The 20,112-nt window shown below is 37.7% G+C and overlaps 1 protein-coding gene across 1 annotated transcript in view; it reads right to left on the reverse strand.

Annotated features, from left to right (window-relative positions):
* MAGI2 (membrane associated guanylate kinase, WW and PDZ domain containing 2) overlaps window positions 1-20,112 on the reverse strand; it is a 1,467,824-nt gene that overhangs the window by 364,265 nt on the left and 1,083,447 nt on the right. Inside the window, 1 exon segment of the mRNA XM_010848097.1 lies at window positions 7,741-7,798. Coding sequence (XP_010846399.1) covers window positions 7,741-7,798 — 58 coding nt within the window.

Raw genomic sequence — 20,112 nt, forward strand, 5'->3', positions numbered from 1 at the left:
ATGGAAAAAGTACCAGAAATGGTATTTTTTATTCAATGTGGCACACTCTAACCATGAGATTAAGTTATATGTTTCTTACAAATAAAATAATCATCCTTAGAATTATTCACTTTTGGGGGCGCATTGTATCATGAAAAGACTCTGATGCTGGGAGGGATTGGCGGAAGGAAAAGAAGGGGACGACAGAGGATGAGATGGCTGGATGGCATCACTGACTCGATGGACATGAGTATGAGTGAACTCTGGGAGTTGGTGATGGACAGGGAGGCCTGGTGTGCTGCGATTCATGGGGTCGCAGAGAGTCGGACATGACTGAGAGACTGAACTGAACTGTATCATAAAAGGCCTCCCTGGTAGCTCAGACAGTAAAAAATCTGCTTGCAATGCAAAAGACCTGGGTTCTATCCCTAGGTTGGGAAGATCCCCTAGAGAAGGGAATGGCTACCCACTTCAATATTCTTGCCTGGAGAATTCCATGGACAGACAGAGCCTGGCGGGCTACAGTCCATGGGTCACAAAGAGTCAGACATGACTGAGCGACCAAAACTGCTACTGTATCAAGAAAGAACTGAAAAAGCATGTAATTCCAAAAAGGAGAGTCCTTAGCTATGTCATTGGGATACATAAGATAAAATATAATTAACATTTGTTCAGCACTTCCTATATACCTGTGTTAGGTGCTAAGGCTTCCCTAGTGGCTCAGATGGTAAAGCATCTGCCTGCAGTGCAGGAGACCCAGGTCAGATCCCTGGGTCAGGAAGATCCCCCGGAGAAGAAAATGGCAACCCACTCCAGTATTCTTGCCTGGAGGTTTCCATAGACAGTACACTCCATGGAGTCACAAAAAGTCAGATATGACTGAGCAACAAATATTTTCACTTTCACCAGCTGTGTAATGAGACTGCCTAGATTCAAATTCCAGCTTTATTATTTAGTACTTGTAGAAATAGCTACATCTCAGTTATTTTTATCTTTTTATCTTTATTTTCTATTTCATTATCTATAAAATGGGGATAGTAACATAGACTTCACAGTTTGTTTTATTTTGATTAAATGAGTTAGTAATATGTATAGTACTTAGAATACTGACTGGCATGTAGTAGATGCATAATACAATTTCTTCTTCTCCTTTTCCCTCTCTCCTTTCTGATCCCCATCCTCCTCTCCATCTTCCTTCTCCACAATCTGTGTACTTAAGATCTCACAACCAGGAACTTGCAGGGCTGGTATACTGTGAAATGCTGCCACCCATGTTCTTGGCCACTAAGTGATAACTGATACGACCAAATGCTACTGACAAGATTTAGAGCTCCCTTTAAAATGTAACTGAGCAACTTCATCAACAGTGCATTTCAGTTTAACATCTTCTATTACACAAGTTTGTTAAGCTGGTGAAAGGATTCTTTTTTAAATAGCTGTTTAAAAGCATCAGAACAGTGTGCTAATTTTTGAAGATTGAAGAAAAAATTGAAAGTTTGAAAAAATCTTTCAATTCAGGAAAAAAATTCTCTAAGAAAAGGCAAGATTTTAAAAGGACATACTTTTGTGTTGACTTCTAATTGGAAATCAATGCACGATACTGGATGCTTGGGGCTGGTACACTGGTATGACCCAGAGGGATGGTACGGGGAAGGAGGAGGGAGGAGGGTTCAAGATGGGGAACACGTGTATACCTGTGGCGGATTCATGTTGATATATGGCAAAACCAATACAATATTGTAAAGTTAAAAAATACAATAAGATAAAAAAGATATATAATTTAGATATATCAATTAGATATATCCTTTTACATATATGCTGACTTTTCAAAAATTCTGAACTTAGAAAGTGTTTTCTTGGAATATTTAGAGAACTACTCAAAGGCATGAAGGAGGAAAACATTGTTAAGATAATGTTGTTGAGTTAAAATCCCCTCTAACCACTTTGCAACTTGCTACATCATGACAAATACTCATCATTAACCATGAAATGAATGCAATTCTCCTTTCACATTCAATGTTATATTGGAGATATTATACAGTATCTTTCATACATTCTGGAACTGCACACAAGTAACATTTCATAGTAGCAGATGTGTGACATCACATGAAAACTTGTAAAACCTTTACATGAAAATCACATCTGTCAGTCTCCACCATTATCTTAACTGTTAGTTGTATGGTTTGCTTCTCCGTCTGTGCCAGAGAAGGCAGCTTTGCATGAAAACTGTTCCAGGAAATTGTGTCTTCTGGGAGAGCTAGTTAAGCAAATTGTGTAACTGCATTGAAACCAAAATGCACCCAGCAGACATAATTTCACAAAAGAGGAGGAAAAAAAACACATTTGTACAAAAGTCACAGCTGTTCAACTCTACATTTTGTACTTTTTTCATTAAAAAATTCCCTTTCTTTATGAACAGTGACAGTTACATTTCTAGTTAGCAACTTTAAGACTTTTTAATACATTGCTAAGTCCTGTACTATCATGGATTTAGTGTCAAGAAAAATAGGGCTAACCTCTTTCTGTGGCTAAACTGAGCAGAAATGTGGTCTGTCTGTCCTGTCTGCAGATGAAATAAGAAAATATGCTGAGTGAGCCTCACTGTTCTTCAAAATACAGAGCTGCGTGGCTGCTTCTGTAGCTCCAAATGAGGGCCAACATCGCTATGCTGGGGCCCTCACAACATGGAATCCTCTTTGTTCAGGACTTTCCAGTCTTGCTCTTGGGGGCCAGAGTCTCTGGAACCACTCTCAAGCCATGGGTGATGGAGTTGGTGGCTCAGAATGAGTGAGTCAGAAGTCAGCCTGCTGGGGCTGTGTGCAATGTGACCACCACTGTCTGTCACCCTCCTGTGATACCACTAGAGGGGAGCCAGGGAGGAGATGTTCTCTGGGGACCCTCTATTCCTCTCCAGTGATGAGCTGCAGAAGCTTATTCAGACCATGACATGAGGATTATGAACACTACGTTTATGGGATGCATTTCAAGCAAGAGTTTGGACTCTGGGCTCTACAGTCACAGTGCCTGGGCCCATTCCTATCAATAATGTGATGCTGGGTAAGTTACTGAACTTCTTCAGCCAGAGTTTCCCCATATGTCAATTTAAGACAATTTACCTTGTTATACTATTGTTCAATTGCTCAGTCATGTCCAACTCTTTGCCACCCTATGGACTGCAGTAAGCCAGGCTTCCCTCTCCTTCACTATCTCCCAGAACTTGCTCAAACTCATGTTTGTTGAGTCGATGATGCCACCCAACCATCTCATCCTGTTACCCCCTTCTCCTCCTGCCTTCAATCTTTCCCAGCATCAGGGTCTTTTCCAATGAGTCAGCTCTTTGCATCAGGTGGCCAAAGTATTGGAGCTTCAGCTTTAGCATCAGTCCTTCCAATGAACATTCAGGGTATATTTCCTTTAGGATTGACTGGTTTGATCTCCTTGCAGTCCAAGGGACTCTCAAGAGTCTTCTCCAACACCACAGTTCAAAAGTATCAATTCTTCAGCGCTCAGTCTTCTTTATGGTACAACTCTCACATCCCTACATGACTACTGGAAAAACTATAGCTTGGGCTATACAGACCTTTGTTGGCAAAATGATGTCTCTGCTTTTGAATATGCTCTCTAGGTTTGTCATAGCTTTTTTTCCAAGGTGTCTTTTAATTTCATGGCTACAGTCACTGTCCATAGTGATTTTTGAGCCCGAGCAAATAAAGTCTTTCACTGTTTCCATTTTTTCCCATCTGCCATGATGTGATGGGACCAGATGCCATGATGCAATGATACTTACATGATAATGATGATAATTTCTTCTGAGTTTTAAATACATTAAACCTGTAATCTTAAAACTGGATTTGCCCAGGACAAAATTATGACACAGCAAGTTAAAGTTACCAGTAGTGGTCAAAGTTTATTCAGCCCAGGTTTTCCAGTGTCAAGTTGTATATACACTTTCCTGCTGTTGACTGCGGGAGTCCTATTGGTTTATCTGTGGCTGGCAGGAATGAGTGTTTGTGCAACTGCCAGAGGCACAAGGCTTCTTTCAATCTGATATTCACTGCTGATGTTGCTCTACAACTTCTCCTCCTAGTTGTTGGTCTGTCTGAAGAGTAACTGCTGAGTTAGACTTCTAAAGTCCTTGCATAGGCTTTTTTACCACTTGGTGGGAGGATGGAATGTTTTCCATATTTTGTAACCTGTTCTCTAATTGTGTAATGGGGTATGCAATTAAATACCAAAAATGATAGCTCTCCAGAGAACCCATTATATAATGTAAACACACAATGTTTACAAGTTGAGGTACTTCAATTATTTTGATGATTTTTTCCCAAAAGACATTTTTAAGAAATATTGGCATACAGTTCTATTTAAAATTATCTGGAGGTCTGAATTACCTGTCTTAGTTTTTTGACTGGTCTGATACACACACACATGCTTAATTTTTGGTATTGGTATACCTATGGAATCATGTAATGGGGAAAAAGCCATGACAAATAGTAGAATTGGATGCAACCTGAAGGAAGTTAAACTATTAGACTCACTATGATTGTACCCAGAGGCTTCCTTGGTAGCTCAATGGTAAAGAATTTGCCTGCCATTGCAGGAGATGTGGGTTCAATCCCTGGGTCGGGAAGATCCCCTGGAGAAGGAAATCCCACTCCAGTATTCTTGCCTAAAGAATCCCATTGACAGAGGAGCTTGGCAGGTGACAGTCCATAGGGTTGCAAAAGAGCTGGACCCGACTTAGCGACTAAACAACAATAACAATGACTGTATTTCAGACCTCACAATCACTTGAAATCTAAAAGTATTAAATGTTGTTGTTGCTGCTGCTGCTGCTAAGTCGCTTCAGTCGTGTTCAACTCTGTGCGACCCCAGAGATGGCAGCCCACCAGGCTCCCCCGTCCCTGGGACTCTCCAGGCAAGAACACTGGAGTGGGTTGCCATTTCCTTCTCCAATGCATGAAAGTGAAAAGTGAAAGTGAAGTCGCTCAGTCATGTCCGACTCTAGCGACCCCATGGACTGCAGCCCACCAGGCTCCTCCATCCATGGGATTTTCCAGGCATAAGTACTGGAGTGGGGTGCCATTTAGTCTGATTTAATTATATAAGATATAACTAACTAAATTATGAGTAATTTTCTGACTTTGGTGATTATACATGAAAAATGAAGTGGAGAAATATAGAAAGAAATGTGTTGTGCTGTGCTTAGTGGCTGTTGTATCTGACTCTTTGTGACCCTATGGACAATAGCCCACTAGGCTCCTCTGTCCATAGGGATTTTCCAGGCAAGAATAATGGGTGGGTTGCCATGCCCTCCTCCAGGGGATCGTCACAACCCAAGAATTAAACCTAGGTCTCCCACACTGCAAGCAGATTTTTTTACCATCTGAGCCAGCAGGGAAGCCCAAGAATACTGGAGTGGGTAGCCTATCCCTTCTCCAGGGGATTTTCCCAACCCAGGAATCGAACTGGGGTCTCCTGCATTGCAGGTGAATTCTTTACCAGCTGAGCTACCGGGAAAGCCAATGGAAAGAAATGTAGTTTAAGCAAAAACAAATACAAAGTAAACCATATGAAGTGTAATGATACTGAGAACCATTTCCTTTTAGGGTTATAGCTAATGTCCAATTCAATAATTTAACTACCAGCATCAGATCTTTCCTTGAAGAACAGACACCTCAATGAACAAGAAGGTAGGAAGCATTGCTTTCTGATATGCGAGTCTCTCACCTCTTTGATAGATATTTAAGCAGAGAAGGAAGGTTTGAGTTAAATATTGTTTCGTACATTGGAAATCAGCTTGAAAGCAGTTGAGGACATGGAAGAAGAATCAGAAAATTTCAAATGGGGAAAGGGTCAGAAAATCATGTCCCCCAGGCCAAGTTTGTCTAGCCATCTATTTTTGCTAATAAAGTTTTATTGAAACATAGTGACATCCATTCATTTGAAGTAGCATCTATGGTTGTTTTCAACAACAACAGAATTGAATAGCTGTGACAGATGCCATTTGGCCCCCTAAAATATTTGCTATATGGCTTTTTATGGAGTTTCCCAATATCTAAACTTAGGCAAGCGTTCTTGTTTGATAAATTATGTAAGGAAGTGTATTACAGATGAGATCTGATGTATCACATACTTCTGTTCTCTTTCCTCCCATTGAACTACCTTGAATTTCAGATGTAATAGGTTTAAGCAAGGGATAGTCTGATTCAACAATTAAGACAAGATAACACTTATTGGGGTGCTGCAGTCCATGGGATAGTAAAGAGTCAGACACAACTGAGTGACTAAACTGAACACTTATTGAAAATCTTTTAACGTTGACAAAATTAACCAGCAGTTGCAACTATAGTAGTATTAAAATATATATGTATTTTAATTGATGAGCAATGTAATGGGACTAGAAGCCTTAGAACTATCTAAAAGTGATTTTCCTTTATTTTTGCAATTAGTGATACCTCCAAGTATTTATCTTAATTTTTGCATGTATTGAGTGTCTACATGACCTTAGATACTATGTTAGAAAACTGCATTTGGCAAATGAAGTAAATTCACCTTCACTGGAAATGACTGTGGTGCCAAAATTCACTTGAGATGATAGCTCAAAACAAGTGTTCATGAAGGAGATGCTCAAGGGCGTGAGCACACAGGCTGTCCTCATCAGCACCTCCCCAGTGGAGAGAAGGGCTTGACACTTAGTAAAAGCTCAGTAACGGTTTGACTATGGCTATAAAAACAATTTAACAATGATGTCATTAGTTTGCAACCATTTATCATCTAGATTATTATTGTTAAACAGAATATGACAGGAGGAAACAGATTTAGATCTTGATGGAGAGGGAGAACATTTTTAGTGTTTCAGCCTCTGTGTTTCGTGGGTATGTAGGTTTTGTTATTCACCCAAATAACATTAACAACATGATGCAATAAGTAAACTTTAAAAAACTGTCTATCAGAAAAGGGGTTATGGAAAAGTAACTTATGTACGTAACCTTTGAAAGTTATTGAATATTACTTGATTTTCCTAAAGAAAGATGTGTATATAATTGAATCCTTAATAGGGGCTTTATCCTGAATAAAAGGATGCATAGAGTGGTAACTCATTATGCTACAACCTCCAATAGATAAATACATATATATTTTATGTATTAAAATATATTATGTATTAGATATTTATATATGTTAAAATAAATACATATATATTTTAATAATACTATAGCTGCAACTCCTGGTTAATTTTGTCAATGTTAAAAGATTTTCAGTAAGTGTTCAGTTCAGTTTAGTCGCTCAGTCCAATTTACAGAAAAACCCTCCTGATTTAAAATGAGGCCTTAAAAGACAAAGAAATCTAAATTTTATTTCATCCCTCAACTGAAAAATATGGTTGCTTCATTTAACTGACTTTGAAATCTGGTCTAATAGAACATCTCTATTGCACAACTAGTCAGCTCCCAACATTCTGATTGCAAAATGAAGGGCATTTACTTTGATATCTTTAATTATCACTCATTTAGAGGACAGTGTGAAAGACACTTTTCCAATTGGTGTTTTAGAATCATGAGTCAAAGGGAAAGTATGACAAATTAGCCAGCTGGAGAGGCAAGAGACAGCTAGCTAGTGCTGCTAGAGTCTTTGTGGGTACTTCAAAGTAAGATGAAAGGGGCATAAAAGGACTGTTAGCCACACATGCACAATAAATGGAATACTAACACAATTTCACAACACATTAATAACAAGTTAATATCAAACTTAGAGACTTACTCGACATAATAAGTGCCATATATGGGATCATCGATTTTTTCCCAGCCATATGGAAGCTCTGAAAAATAAAGAGTTGTTTCTTTCAGTAAATAAGTAACAGATAACACTATTTTTAATAAGTGATATAATTTAATTGTACATATATTGCAGAAATAGTCTAACAAACTGGAATAAAGTATTCAGAGTCAGCACCAAATTTCAAATGCATATTGTAGGAACTATAAGAAACACTGACTTGAAATTAGCACTTTAAACACAGAACTCTCTTCTCTGTAGATATCCTGCTGGTTCTAGCTGTTTATCCCATGCCAAGCAGTAGAATGGCACATCATCATGTTATCACCACTCAAGGCAATGCAGAAGGCAAATCACTTTCCTGAAAGAGCACACAGCTTTCTCATTTATTTGTATTGTTAAAAGGAGCATTTCAGGATAAAGATTATAATTTCAAAATATATTTCTGAGAATAGCAAATTGTTTCTTATGACTGAAACAAAGAAATTACACATTCTCAATTGATATCCCACTATTCGAGATGGTTAGCTTACTGTTCTCTCTTCATGGGTCAGAATTTGAATGCTGCCAATAAACTCTCTGGGTATATTTTTGTATTAAGTCTAAATTTCTGAACATGCTTTCCTTGACAATATGGCTTATATTTTCAATGCTCCACAGCAAATTTTAATAATACACATTAAAACATCAACAATACAATAAAGGTTTCTTTAAGGAAAAACATGCTATTTGAAAACTAGGCTATGTGTTACGATACTGTTTTCAAATATACCAAGTCATTATAATTAATTCCTATAAATATGAAGAATATTGTATTTTCCTCACACACATTAATAATATACATAACTTGAAGCTAAGTAAGATGTATTGACAAACTCTTAATAATATGTTTAAATGACACTTAAAAGTTTTATTATTATAAGTAGTAACACATGTTCATCATAGACAAGCACAGTTATAAAAAGAAAATTAGAATCACCTGCAATTCTGCCATCCAGAGAGAATTTTTAGAGAAATTAGATAATATAGTCATATTATTTTTACAGCCTGGTATTTCTACCTAACAAATACTGAGGGCATCTTCAACATGAATGAGTGTTACTGCACAATATCACTTTGAAAGTGGCACAGTTGTTGTGTGAGGTGTGTTTAGAGCCTTGTGTAATCCCACCAGTCTTCCGTCATAGAACATGTGGGGCTTTTCAGTTATATGTCACCTGCGTTGGACTTACTAAAGCTTAAGTCTTCCATCATTTTCCCAATAACTTAGCCATGATAAATTCCTAGAGGAGAAATTTCCGGTTAAAGGGCATGCACACTTTTATGGCTTTTGATAAATCTCTATATCTATATTCACATTTTACTATCCCATTCACAAAAGAAACCAATTTATGACTTCATTGGGAATTTATGAGTGACTTTGGTTCTCTGTACCATCAAATTAAACACAGGTCCACAATTCCTCATCCAAAAATTTCTGGACAGAGTGGTTTTGAAATTCATAATTTTTCTGATTTTAGAAGGATAACATGATGCAAATGCCTTCTATTCTATAACAATCCAAGCAGAGTCCGAGAAAGCACTTAAAATTTTTTAAAGCCATGAATATTCAGGCAGCCCAAATCACGTGATTCTCACTAAGAGGCACAGAAAAGGACCCTTTCAAGTCAGTTACCACTGGTTTGCTGCCAGCATGCCCAGATCAGGTTACCTTTTGCTGCCACATGAGTTTATAAAAGGCAATTTTTAGAACTTTCAAATCTGGATATGCAGATAAAATATTATAAATTATTATTTAAAAATCAACCAAATTGTTTTTAAATAGCAGTTGATAGTTGTATTAATTTTTATTTCTTCATTCTTGGACTTTTTTTTCCTTTTGTACATTTCTTGCTTTTATAAATCAATTCATAATAGTTTTTTTTAATTTATGAAGAGTAACAATCCTTTATCACATGTTGCATACATGTTTTTAAGAGTTTAACTTTGTTGAACAGTCTCTTTAACACATGTTTTTTAAAATTTTATTTGGTAAATTCTCAGCGATTTCCTTTATGGTTTCTATTATTGGAGCTTCCCTTAAATACTAAAGATATTTTTCAAGTATTTTTTTTTTTTTACTATATAAAATCTAGGCTATGACCTGGCTTAATAATTCTTGGATTAGTAATGGATTAATATAATATACTTGGAGTAGTAACATATAATACCAAATTGTGAAGCACCTTAAGAACTTTTTCTTTCAAAATGGTAATAAGAATATTACTGAGTATTTACAATGTCCAGGTACTGATGGACTTTCCACGCACTGACACATTTTATCTTAACAATCATACAGGATTCAAAAACACTGTACTTTGGTTCCAGAGACCTTAGCCAATTCAGATATTAATATAGGCACTCTGTTTAATATAGCATCAGTTCAGTTCAGTTCAGTCACTTAGTCGTGTCCGACTCTTTGCGACCCCATGAATCGTAGCATGCCAGGGTTCCCTGTCCATCACCAACTCCCGGAGTTCACTCAGATTCATGTCCATCGAGTCAGTGATACCATCCAGCCATCTCATCCTCTGTTGTCCCCTTCTCTTCCTGTCCCCAATCCCTCCCAGCATCAGAGTCTTTTCCAATGAGTCAACTCTTTGCATGAGGTGGCCAAAGTACTGGAGTTTCAGCTTTAGCATCTCTCACATCCATACATGACCACTGGAAAAACCATTTGCTTGACTAGACAGACCTTTGTTGGCAAAGTAATGTCTCTGCTTTTCAATATGCTATCTAGGTTAGTCATAACTTTCCTTCCAAGGAGTAAGCGTCTTTTAATTTCATGGCTGCAATCACCATCTGCAGTGATTTTGGAGCCCCCCAAAATAAAGTCTGACACTGTTTCCACTGTTTCCCCATCTATTTCCCATGAAGTGATGGGACCAGATGTCATGATCTTTGTTTTCTGAATGTTGAGTTTTAAGCCAACTTTTCACTCTCCTCTTTCACCTTCATCAAGAGGCTTTTTAGTTCCTCTTCACTTTCTGCCATAACAATACTTAATTTAGGCTAATGAGAATAACTATCCAGATAGTTTTTATCAAATTCCTCAAGCTACTGGAGAATTTGGCTATTAAAAAGAAAAATGCATTTGAAAGATATCTACTGAGTGCCTTTTGCTGCTGCTGCTGCTAAATCGCTTGTCATGTCTGACTTTGTGCGACCCCAGAGACGGCAGCGCACCAGGTTCCCCCATCCCTAGGATTCTGCAGGCAAGAACACTGGAGTGGGTTGCCATTTCCTTCTCCAATGCATTAAAGTGAAAAGTGAAAGTGAAGTCACTCAGTCGTCTCCGACTCCTAGCGACCCCATGGACTGCAGCCTACCAGGCTCCTCCATCCATGGGATTTTCCAGGCAAGAGTACTGGAGTGGGGTGCAACTAAAGTGAAAGAATATACAGAGGACAATTGATATTATGAATGCGTGCGTGCATTAGTTGCTCAGTCGTGTCCGACTGTTGGCGATCCCATGGACTGTAGCCCGCCAGGCTTTTCTGTCCATGGAATTCTCCAGGCAAGAGTACTAGAGTGGATTGCCATTCCCTTCTCCATAGGAACTTCCCAACCCAGGGATCGAACCCTGGTCTCTTGCATCACAGGCAGATGCTTTACTGTTTGAGCTACAGGAAGCCCCGATATTATGAATATTTATTATTAATATGGCTGAATACATGGATTCATACATATAATAGGTCTAATATTACCCCATGTCTATAAAAATAAGTAAAACAATCATATTTACTAATATTTAGAGTAAAAGTCTAACATGGTTAGTTTTATATATATACTAGTCCTACTTAAAGGTGCTGTCAAATGCAAGCATTTCAAAGTTAAATTAAAAAAAACAACTTTTATACTATAAAACCTTTCCTTCAGTTATTCCTTATCTTTGGCTCATTTTTTGGCTCTTTTTTTGGGGGGGGTGTAAATTACTAATTCTAAGCTATGTATCCCCAAAGATCAGTTCAGTTCAGTCGCTCAAGGCATGTCGGACTCTTTGCGACCCCATGAATTGCAGCATGCCAGGCCTCCCTGTCCATCACCAACTCCCGGAATTCACTCAGACTCACTCAGACTCACGTCCATCGAGTCAGTGATGCCATCCAGCCATCTCTTGTTCTGTCGTCCCCTTCTCCTCCTGCCCCCAATCCCTCCAAGCATCAGAGTCTTTTCCAAGGAGTCAACTCTTCACATGAGGTGGCCAAAGTACTGGAGTTTCAGCTTTACCAAGTATAGAGTTCACTGATTCTTTATCTTTGTGGATTTACAATGCCAAAGGTTCTGAGAACAATTCCTTGGTATTGTTTCCCATTTTCCATCATGAGGTAGTCATCAGGAGTTAGGGGGGAAATCTGGTTTGCATTTCATAAGATAATAACATAATTTATTTGCTTATGTCATATTTCCAAAATAGATTATTAATTCCTAAACAAAATTATATGCTATAAATACTTATATTTTAAGATGAACTATTAAGTGGTACTTGACTCACAGTTTGAAACAAAATAATACACTGTACCTCTAACTTGTTACAAAGAGCTGTCGCTCATTTCATTTATAATGCCTACAAAGGATTGATGGATGGATGTTACAAGAAACAAGTAACAGAATACATACATTGGTTCATTTGTAAATATGACAGAATGAGTATAAAAACCTACAACCAATGTTTAAAATGGTGTGGGTGTGTGTATGTACATATATATGAATGTATATGTGTGTGCATATAGTGCACACAAAGATATTCTTTCTGAAAAGCAAAGGAAGGTCTATGCTAAAATGCTAACAAAAAAACTACAAGCTTTTTTCATTTTTAAGAAGACAAGTCATAATAATAATAAGTAATAATTGTTATAATAACAACAACAATAATAATAACTTGATTATTAACTGAGAAGTATACATTTATATGATGAAAAATTAAGAATCATCTTTCATTGTGAAAAGTAAGTTATTTGGAATAGAATTTGTTTTTTAAAAAAGACTACTTCTTTTTAAAATTAAGGGAACAAATGACAAAAAAGAATTTCCAATTTTGTACTATTTGCTCTGCCAAACAAGCATGCAGCTTGGAGCTCTTGGGTCCTGGGTTATTTAGAAAACTGTATCTGATAATATCTGACAAATTTACAGATGATTAAGGTCACACTAATGAAAGAATAACATATACTATGCAACAGAGAAAAATAAACACTTGAGATCTGCAAGGTTAATGCTGCATTAAGAACTGTTATAATTGAGATTTTCTTCAGGCCATGGAACCATGGAGAAAATTCAGTGATTAGATATTCTTATAGTAATCCACTCTGCAAATGTCTGTGCAAATGTCTAGGTTAACTTGCAGTCAGTCATATAAGCTTAGTAAAACTACAATAGAATAAAAAATTAAAGAGGCATCTAGTTCTGCCTGGTTTTTGCCACAGCTATCATGTTATACTTTTTATTTACTTGCTTTTCCCAATTACTGTTTATTTATCATCTATTTGTTAAGTCCATTTTCATTGCAGAAAACTGAGACTCCTTTATGCTAGCTAAAAAAAAACAACAACAAAAAAACACATTTTTGATGGTAGAGATGAACTTATTTGTAAAGCAGAAATAGAGTCCCAAATGTAGAGAACCAACTTATGGTTAATAAGGCAGGAAAGGAAAAGTGAGATGAATTGGGACTGACATATATACACCACAGTGGATAAACAAGGTAACTAATGAGAACCTACCATAGAGCACAGGGAACTCTTCTCAATGCTCTGTGGTGACCTAAATTGGAAGGAAATCTAAAAAAGAGTGGATATATGTATATGCACAACTGATTCACATTGCTGTACAGAAAGAAACTAACACAACATTGTAAAGCAATTATGTGTGTGTGCTAAGTCACTTCAGTCATGTCTGAATCTTTGTGACCCTAAGGACTGTTGCCAGTCAGGCACCTCTGTCCATGGGGATTCGCCAGGCAAGAATACTGGAGTGGGTTGCCATGCCTTCCTCTAGGGTATCTTCCCAACCTAGGGACTGAACTTGCATCCATTATGTCTCCTGCACAGGTAAGTGTGTTCTTTCCTACTAGAGCCACCTGGGAAGCCCAAAGCAATTATACTCCAATAGAAATTAATTTTAAAAAATAAAACATTTTCTAGGCTACAACTGGGAAACTTGTAGAATCCAAGGATAGCATTCCCTATAGAAATGGGACCCAAATACTGAAAAGCTATAAGAAACACTATCTCACTACTTTGATTCTCTACCACCTTCCCTACCATCTCCCTAATTCATTAATCCAATTCATTTTATTCAAAATAAATCCAAGTTACTTAGCCTGGAAGATCACTGTAATGGTTGTTCTCAGGTCAAGAATTCACTTATATAATAATCAGATACAGCTGGGGGAGTGTTTCCCTTTTGGAGATACAGAGCCACATTTGGCAAATTCAAATGGAGGAACATTCTAGAAAATAACTGGCCAATACTCTTCAAAAGTGTCAAGGTCATGAAATAGAAACACTGATTGAGGTCCCATCACAATGTACGGAGACTATGGAGACACAAAGACTAAATGTAGAATAGGATATGGATTGGGCCTGGACCAGAAAGTGGACATTAGTGAACCAACTAGAAAAAGCTAAATAAGGTGTAGACTAGTACTAGTTTGTGCTTAGTCGCTCAATCATGTATGACTCTTTGCAGCCCCATGGACTGTAGCCTGCCAGGCTCTTCTGTCCAGGGGATTCTTTAGGCAAGAATACTGGAGTGGGTTGCCATGCCCTCCTCCAGAGCATCTTCCCAACCCAGGTCTCCAACTTTGCAGGTGGATTCTTTACCATCTGAGCCACCAGTGTAGCCCAAGAATACTCAAGTGGATAACCTAACCCTTCTCCAGGGGATCTTCCCGACCTAGGAATAGAACTGGGGTCTCCTGCATTGAAGGTGGATTCTTTAACAGCTGAGCCACCAGAGAACTAGTCTATATAAATGTTAATTTCCTGACTTCAGTAATTGTACTTATGAAAGATTTTACTACTAGGGGAAGTGAGGTGAAAGGTACACAGAAACACTTTGTACTATTTTTTCCTACTATTTCTGAAATCTAAAACACTTTCAAAATTAAAAAAAAGCTATTTCACCAACTCTCACTATTGATTAGATGACTTCTATTCAAACTTTATTAGTATTCAACATATACATATAACACTGAATTAATTTGGATAGCATTAAATTTTTAAACAAAATGAGAATATAATATTTCTGCATTTGCAGTCTTATTTTATGTTGAGTTTTTATAGACATTTTCAAGAAAGTAACTTTTAATTTGGCTATTTTTCACTTTTTTTTTTTCCTATTGCCTATCACTGGAAAAACTAGGTAAATATTAACACCATGTTCACATCTAAGGGTTACTGCATCTTGAATCCTAGAGATACAAATTCAGTAATATGAGTTCAAAATTTGCAGTCAGGTTTTGTTCATTTCCTGGGAGGCAGAATCTTGTAAGGGTCATAGCATAGGTTATGCTAATTCATAAGGGTTGTATGAAGGCCCATCCTGGTGGGCAGCTTACGAAGCCAGGAAGGTAGACCAATTTAGAAAACATACTAAGTACTAAGACTTTGGAGACAGGAACAAGGGCCAGAATGTGGGCCTGTTTCCTTTAGTCTTAGATTATTTTAATTGGATTTGGCTTTTTTGAAAAATTGAGGCTCTTGCTATTGTGGTTTAGAGGTGATGACATCACAAGAGAACATAGAAGTATACAAAATTTCCCCAGGTAGAAAACAGCACACTCCAGTGATAGCTAATATTCATATGAAAATCTTTTCCTATATTTTTATTAGATTTTGGCCATACACATAGTATATCAATTGGGAACTATAACTAAGTTTTCCTGGAAAAGTTACATAACTTTTGTTCCCAAGGAGTATAATTATAAACATAAATTCTGAAAACATTCTCATTTTTAACAAATGCATAAAAGAATGATATATTAATCACAAATTCATTTCCCTATATAAGGTTGAGGGTGTATCCTTCTATTTTTGCTCCTCTTTACTAGATAATTTTATTCCATTCAGTGGTGAAAATGACCAAATAAAGCAACAAACTTTAGAGTCTAAAAATGGAAACAGAAATTGGTTCTTTATGTTCTCTTTTTCATCTTCTCAGAGAATGTTTACAGCACACAACCCAGTTAACATCGTGGAACTATAGGCTAGGGAATCGTCATTTGTAGGGCTGAGTATAGGACAGGTTTTTTTTTTTTTTTTTAAACCACTTTTACGATGGAAATGAGAACTAGCTGATTTGCATTTTACAGCACTGGCATTTCATTCATGTTTTCATGATAGTAACTTTTAATTTGGCTACTTTTGGCTTCAACCTGAATATTTCATTACCCCAGTATTGTAAAGTATTGTAATCGATTTTAAATGTACTGACCACAACTTCATGGGATTGTTGATAAAACATACAAGGGCACAAACAAATTCCAAATAAATCCAGTACTCTTGCTTGGAAAATCCCATGGACGGAGGAGCCTGTTAGGCTGCAGTCCATGGGGTCGCTAAGAGTCGGACACGACTGAGCGACTTCACTTTCACTTTTCACTTTCATGTATTGGAGAAGGAAATGGCAGCCCACTCCAGTGTTCTTGCCTGGAGAATCCAGGGATGGGGGAGCCTGGTGGGCTGCCGTCTATGGGGTCGCACAGAGTCGGACACGACTGAAGTGACTTAGCATAGCATAGCAATGTATCTTACCACACTGAGTATAAAATGTGTAAGCTTCGGATTCCCCTGGTGGTCCAGTGGTTAAGAATTTGTTTTCCAATATAGTGGACATGACTAGATCTCTGGTTGAGGAACTAAGGTCCCACATGCCATGAGGTTACTAAGCCTGTGCCACAATTAGAGAGCCCACATGCCACACTGAAAAGCCCCTAAACCACAACTATGATCCCATATGCTCTGAAGACTGCACATTGCAAGAAAGAGACTATGTGCCACAAGGAGAAATCCAACAGGCAGCAAAGAAGATCCCGTGCACCACAACTAAAATTTGATAAATAAATAAATAGACATAAGTAAATAAATAGCCATATAAGCCATAAATAAGCCAAATAAGTAACCATAAATAAATAAATAAAGGAAATATATGTCCATCTTAATTCAGAGTTTCAAAGAACAGCAAGGAAAGATAAGAAAGCCTTCCTAAGTGATCAATGCAAAGAAATAGAAGCATGCAATAGAATGGGAAAGACTAGAGATCTCTTCAAGAAAATTAGAGATACCAAGGGAACATTTCATGCAAAGATGGGATAAACAATAAAGGACAGAAATGGTATGGTCCAAACAGAAGCAGAAGATATCAAGAAGAGGTGGCTAGAGTACACAGAAGAACTCTATTAAAAAGGTCTTAATGACCCAGATAGGCACAATGGTGTGTTCACTCACCTGGTGCTGGACATCCTAGAGTGTGAGGTCAGATGAGCCTTGGGAAGCATCATGACAAACAAAACCAGTGGAGATGATGGTATTCCAGTTAAGCTATCTCAAATCCTAAAACATGTTGTTGTGAAAGTGCTGCACTCAATATGCCAGCAAATTTAGAAAACTCTGTAGTGGCCACAGGACTGGAAAAGGTCAGTTTTCTTTATAATCCCAAAGAAAGGCAATGCCAAAGAATGCTCAAACTACCACACAATTGCACTCATCTCACACACTAGTAAAGTAATGCTCAAAATTCTCTAAGCGAGGCTTCAACAGTACATGAACCGAGAACTTCCAGATGTTCAAGTTGGATTTAGAAAAGGCAGAGGAACCAGAGATCAAGTTGCCAACATCCGTGGCATCATAGAAAAAGCAAGAGAATTCCAGAAAAAGATCTACTTCTGCTTCATTGACTACACTAAAGTCTTTGTGTGGATCACAACAAACTGTGGAAAATTCTTCAAGAGATGGGAATACCAGACCACCTTACTTGACTCCTGAGAAATCCGCATGCAAGTCAAGATAACAGTTAGAACCAGACACGGAACAATGGACTGGTTCCAAATTGGGAAAGGAGTATGTCAAGGCTGTATATTATCACCCTGCTTACTTACCTTATATGCATATATATTATGCAAAATGCTGACCTGGATGAAGCACAAGCTGAAATGAAGTTTGCCAGGAAAAATATCAATAACCTCAGATACGCAGATGACACCACCCTTATGGCAGAAAGCGAAGAGAAACTAAAGAGTCTCTTGAGGAAAGTGAAAAAGGAGAGTGAAAAAGTTGGCTTAAAACTCAGAGTTCAGAAAACTAAGATCATGGCATCTGGTCACATCCCTTCATGGCAAATAGATGGGGAAACAATGGAGCAGTCACAGAATTTATTTTTTTGGGTTCCAAAATCACTGCAGATGGTGACTGCAGCCATGAAATTAAAAGATGCTTGTTCCTGGAAAAAAAAAGTATGACAAACTTAGACCACATATTAAAAAGCAGAGACATTACTTTGCCGACAAAGGTCTATCTAGTCAAAGCTATGGTTTTTCCAGTAGTCATGTACGAATGTGAGAGTTGAACAATAAAGAAAGAAAGCTGAGCACTGAAGAATTGATGCTTTTGAACTGTGGTGTTGGGGAAGACTCTTGAGAGTCCCTTAGACAGCAAGGAGATCCAACCAGCCAATCCTAAAGGAAATCAGTCCTGAATTTTCATTGGAAGGACTGATGCCAAAGCTGAAACTCCAATACTTTGGCCTAAGAACTGACTCATTAGAAAAGACCTTCATGCTGGGAAAGATTGAAGGCAGGAGTAGAAGGGGATGACAGAGGATGAGATGCTTGGATGGCATCACCAACTGGATGGACACGAGTTTGAGCAAGCTTCAGGAGCTGGTGATAGACAGGAAAGCCTGGCACGCTGCAGTCCATGGGGTTGCAATGTGTTGGACACAACTGAGTGACTGAACTGACTGTTTTTTAAAAAATAAAATGCATACGATGTTCCTAACAGATACTATATAAACAAATGTATGCTCAATAATGTGGATATTCAGGGTCCCTTTTCTACCTGGAAAAAGACTATCAAATATAGATGCACACTTTTGCAATGCTAACTTAAAAATGGCAGAGTAACCTATTTGAGATGATGACAGAAGTGGTAGCAGAAAGGCATGACCCAAAAAAGGATTCGATGTGGTAAAGCTTCAGAAAGAGTTATATATGGTTCAAGTTTGCAAGCTGCACTAGAAGGTGAAAAAATGATGAATGTAGTAGGTGAGCTTTTTAAAATAAATTTCCTAGAGCTCTGGAGAGAGGTCTGGACATAATGAAGGATTTTAGAAACAATATGTTAGTACTTCAAAATACAGATATCCAGTTTCCTCTTAATTTCTTTCATTTCAGTCACTCTCATGAAATTTAGAAAATTAGAATTTTATAAATCTTAATTTCTTTAAGTCTATATTAACCTGTTGATCTATTTATGATCACCATTCACATAAAATTCTTTATGAAAAACGTACTGGTCTCTTATAATGTAAAGGTTGCTATCTAAATTTTAACCTATCCACTTGGAAAGTAATAAATATCCAGTAAGAGAATAATACAACCATGCAGAAACCATATCCACAATATAATTGTGGTTGTTGTTCACTTGCTAAGTTGTTTCTGACTCTATGCAACCCCATGGACTGTGGCCTACCAGGCTCCTCTGATCATGGGATTTCCCAGGCAAGAATACTGGTTGGGTTGCCATTTCCTTCTCCAGGGGATCTTCCTGGCTCAGGGATCGAACCTGTGTTTCCTGAATTGGCAGGCGTATTCTTTACCTCTGAGTCACTAGGGAAGCCCACAACATAATTAGGAGAAAGAAAATGCTATGAACTTGAAAAGGTACATGTAAGTGGAGACACAACACTAATGCATCAGAGCCAACTCAAGAGCTCATTCTGGATGAGAAAGGTGGAGAGTGCAGCAAAAAAGAGAGGGAGAAGGAGCTCAGGGATGGAAAGACAGACAAAATCACCCTCAGAAAGACAAACTCCTGTTCTGAATTGGAAAATGCTAACAGGCCTTGTTGATCAGAACACAGCTATTGGGAAACTGAAAAAAGGGAGTTTGAAGTGAGAAGAATGAAAGATGGAGTCTTAGGAAGGTACTTCTTAAGAAGAGGGAAATGAAGTCAATAGAGGAAATGGCCCTTGGAAATTTGGTTATGATAGAGAAAAATTGTGATAGAAGTTGTGTTTGCAGAAACAAACAAAAAAATATTCAAGATCTTAAGACATACCAACTACTATCTCCAAAAAAAAAAAAAAAAAAAAAAAAAG

The sequence above is a fragment of the Bison bison genome, unplaced genomic scaffold, assembly GCF_000754665.1.
Source record: "Bison bison bison isolate TAMUID 2011002044 unplaced genomic scaffold, Bison_UMD1.0 scf7180017864260, whole genome shotgun sequence".
NCBI classification, from domain to species: Eukaryota; Metazoa; Chordata; class Mammalia; order Artiodactyla; family Bovidae; genus Bison; species Bison bison.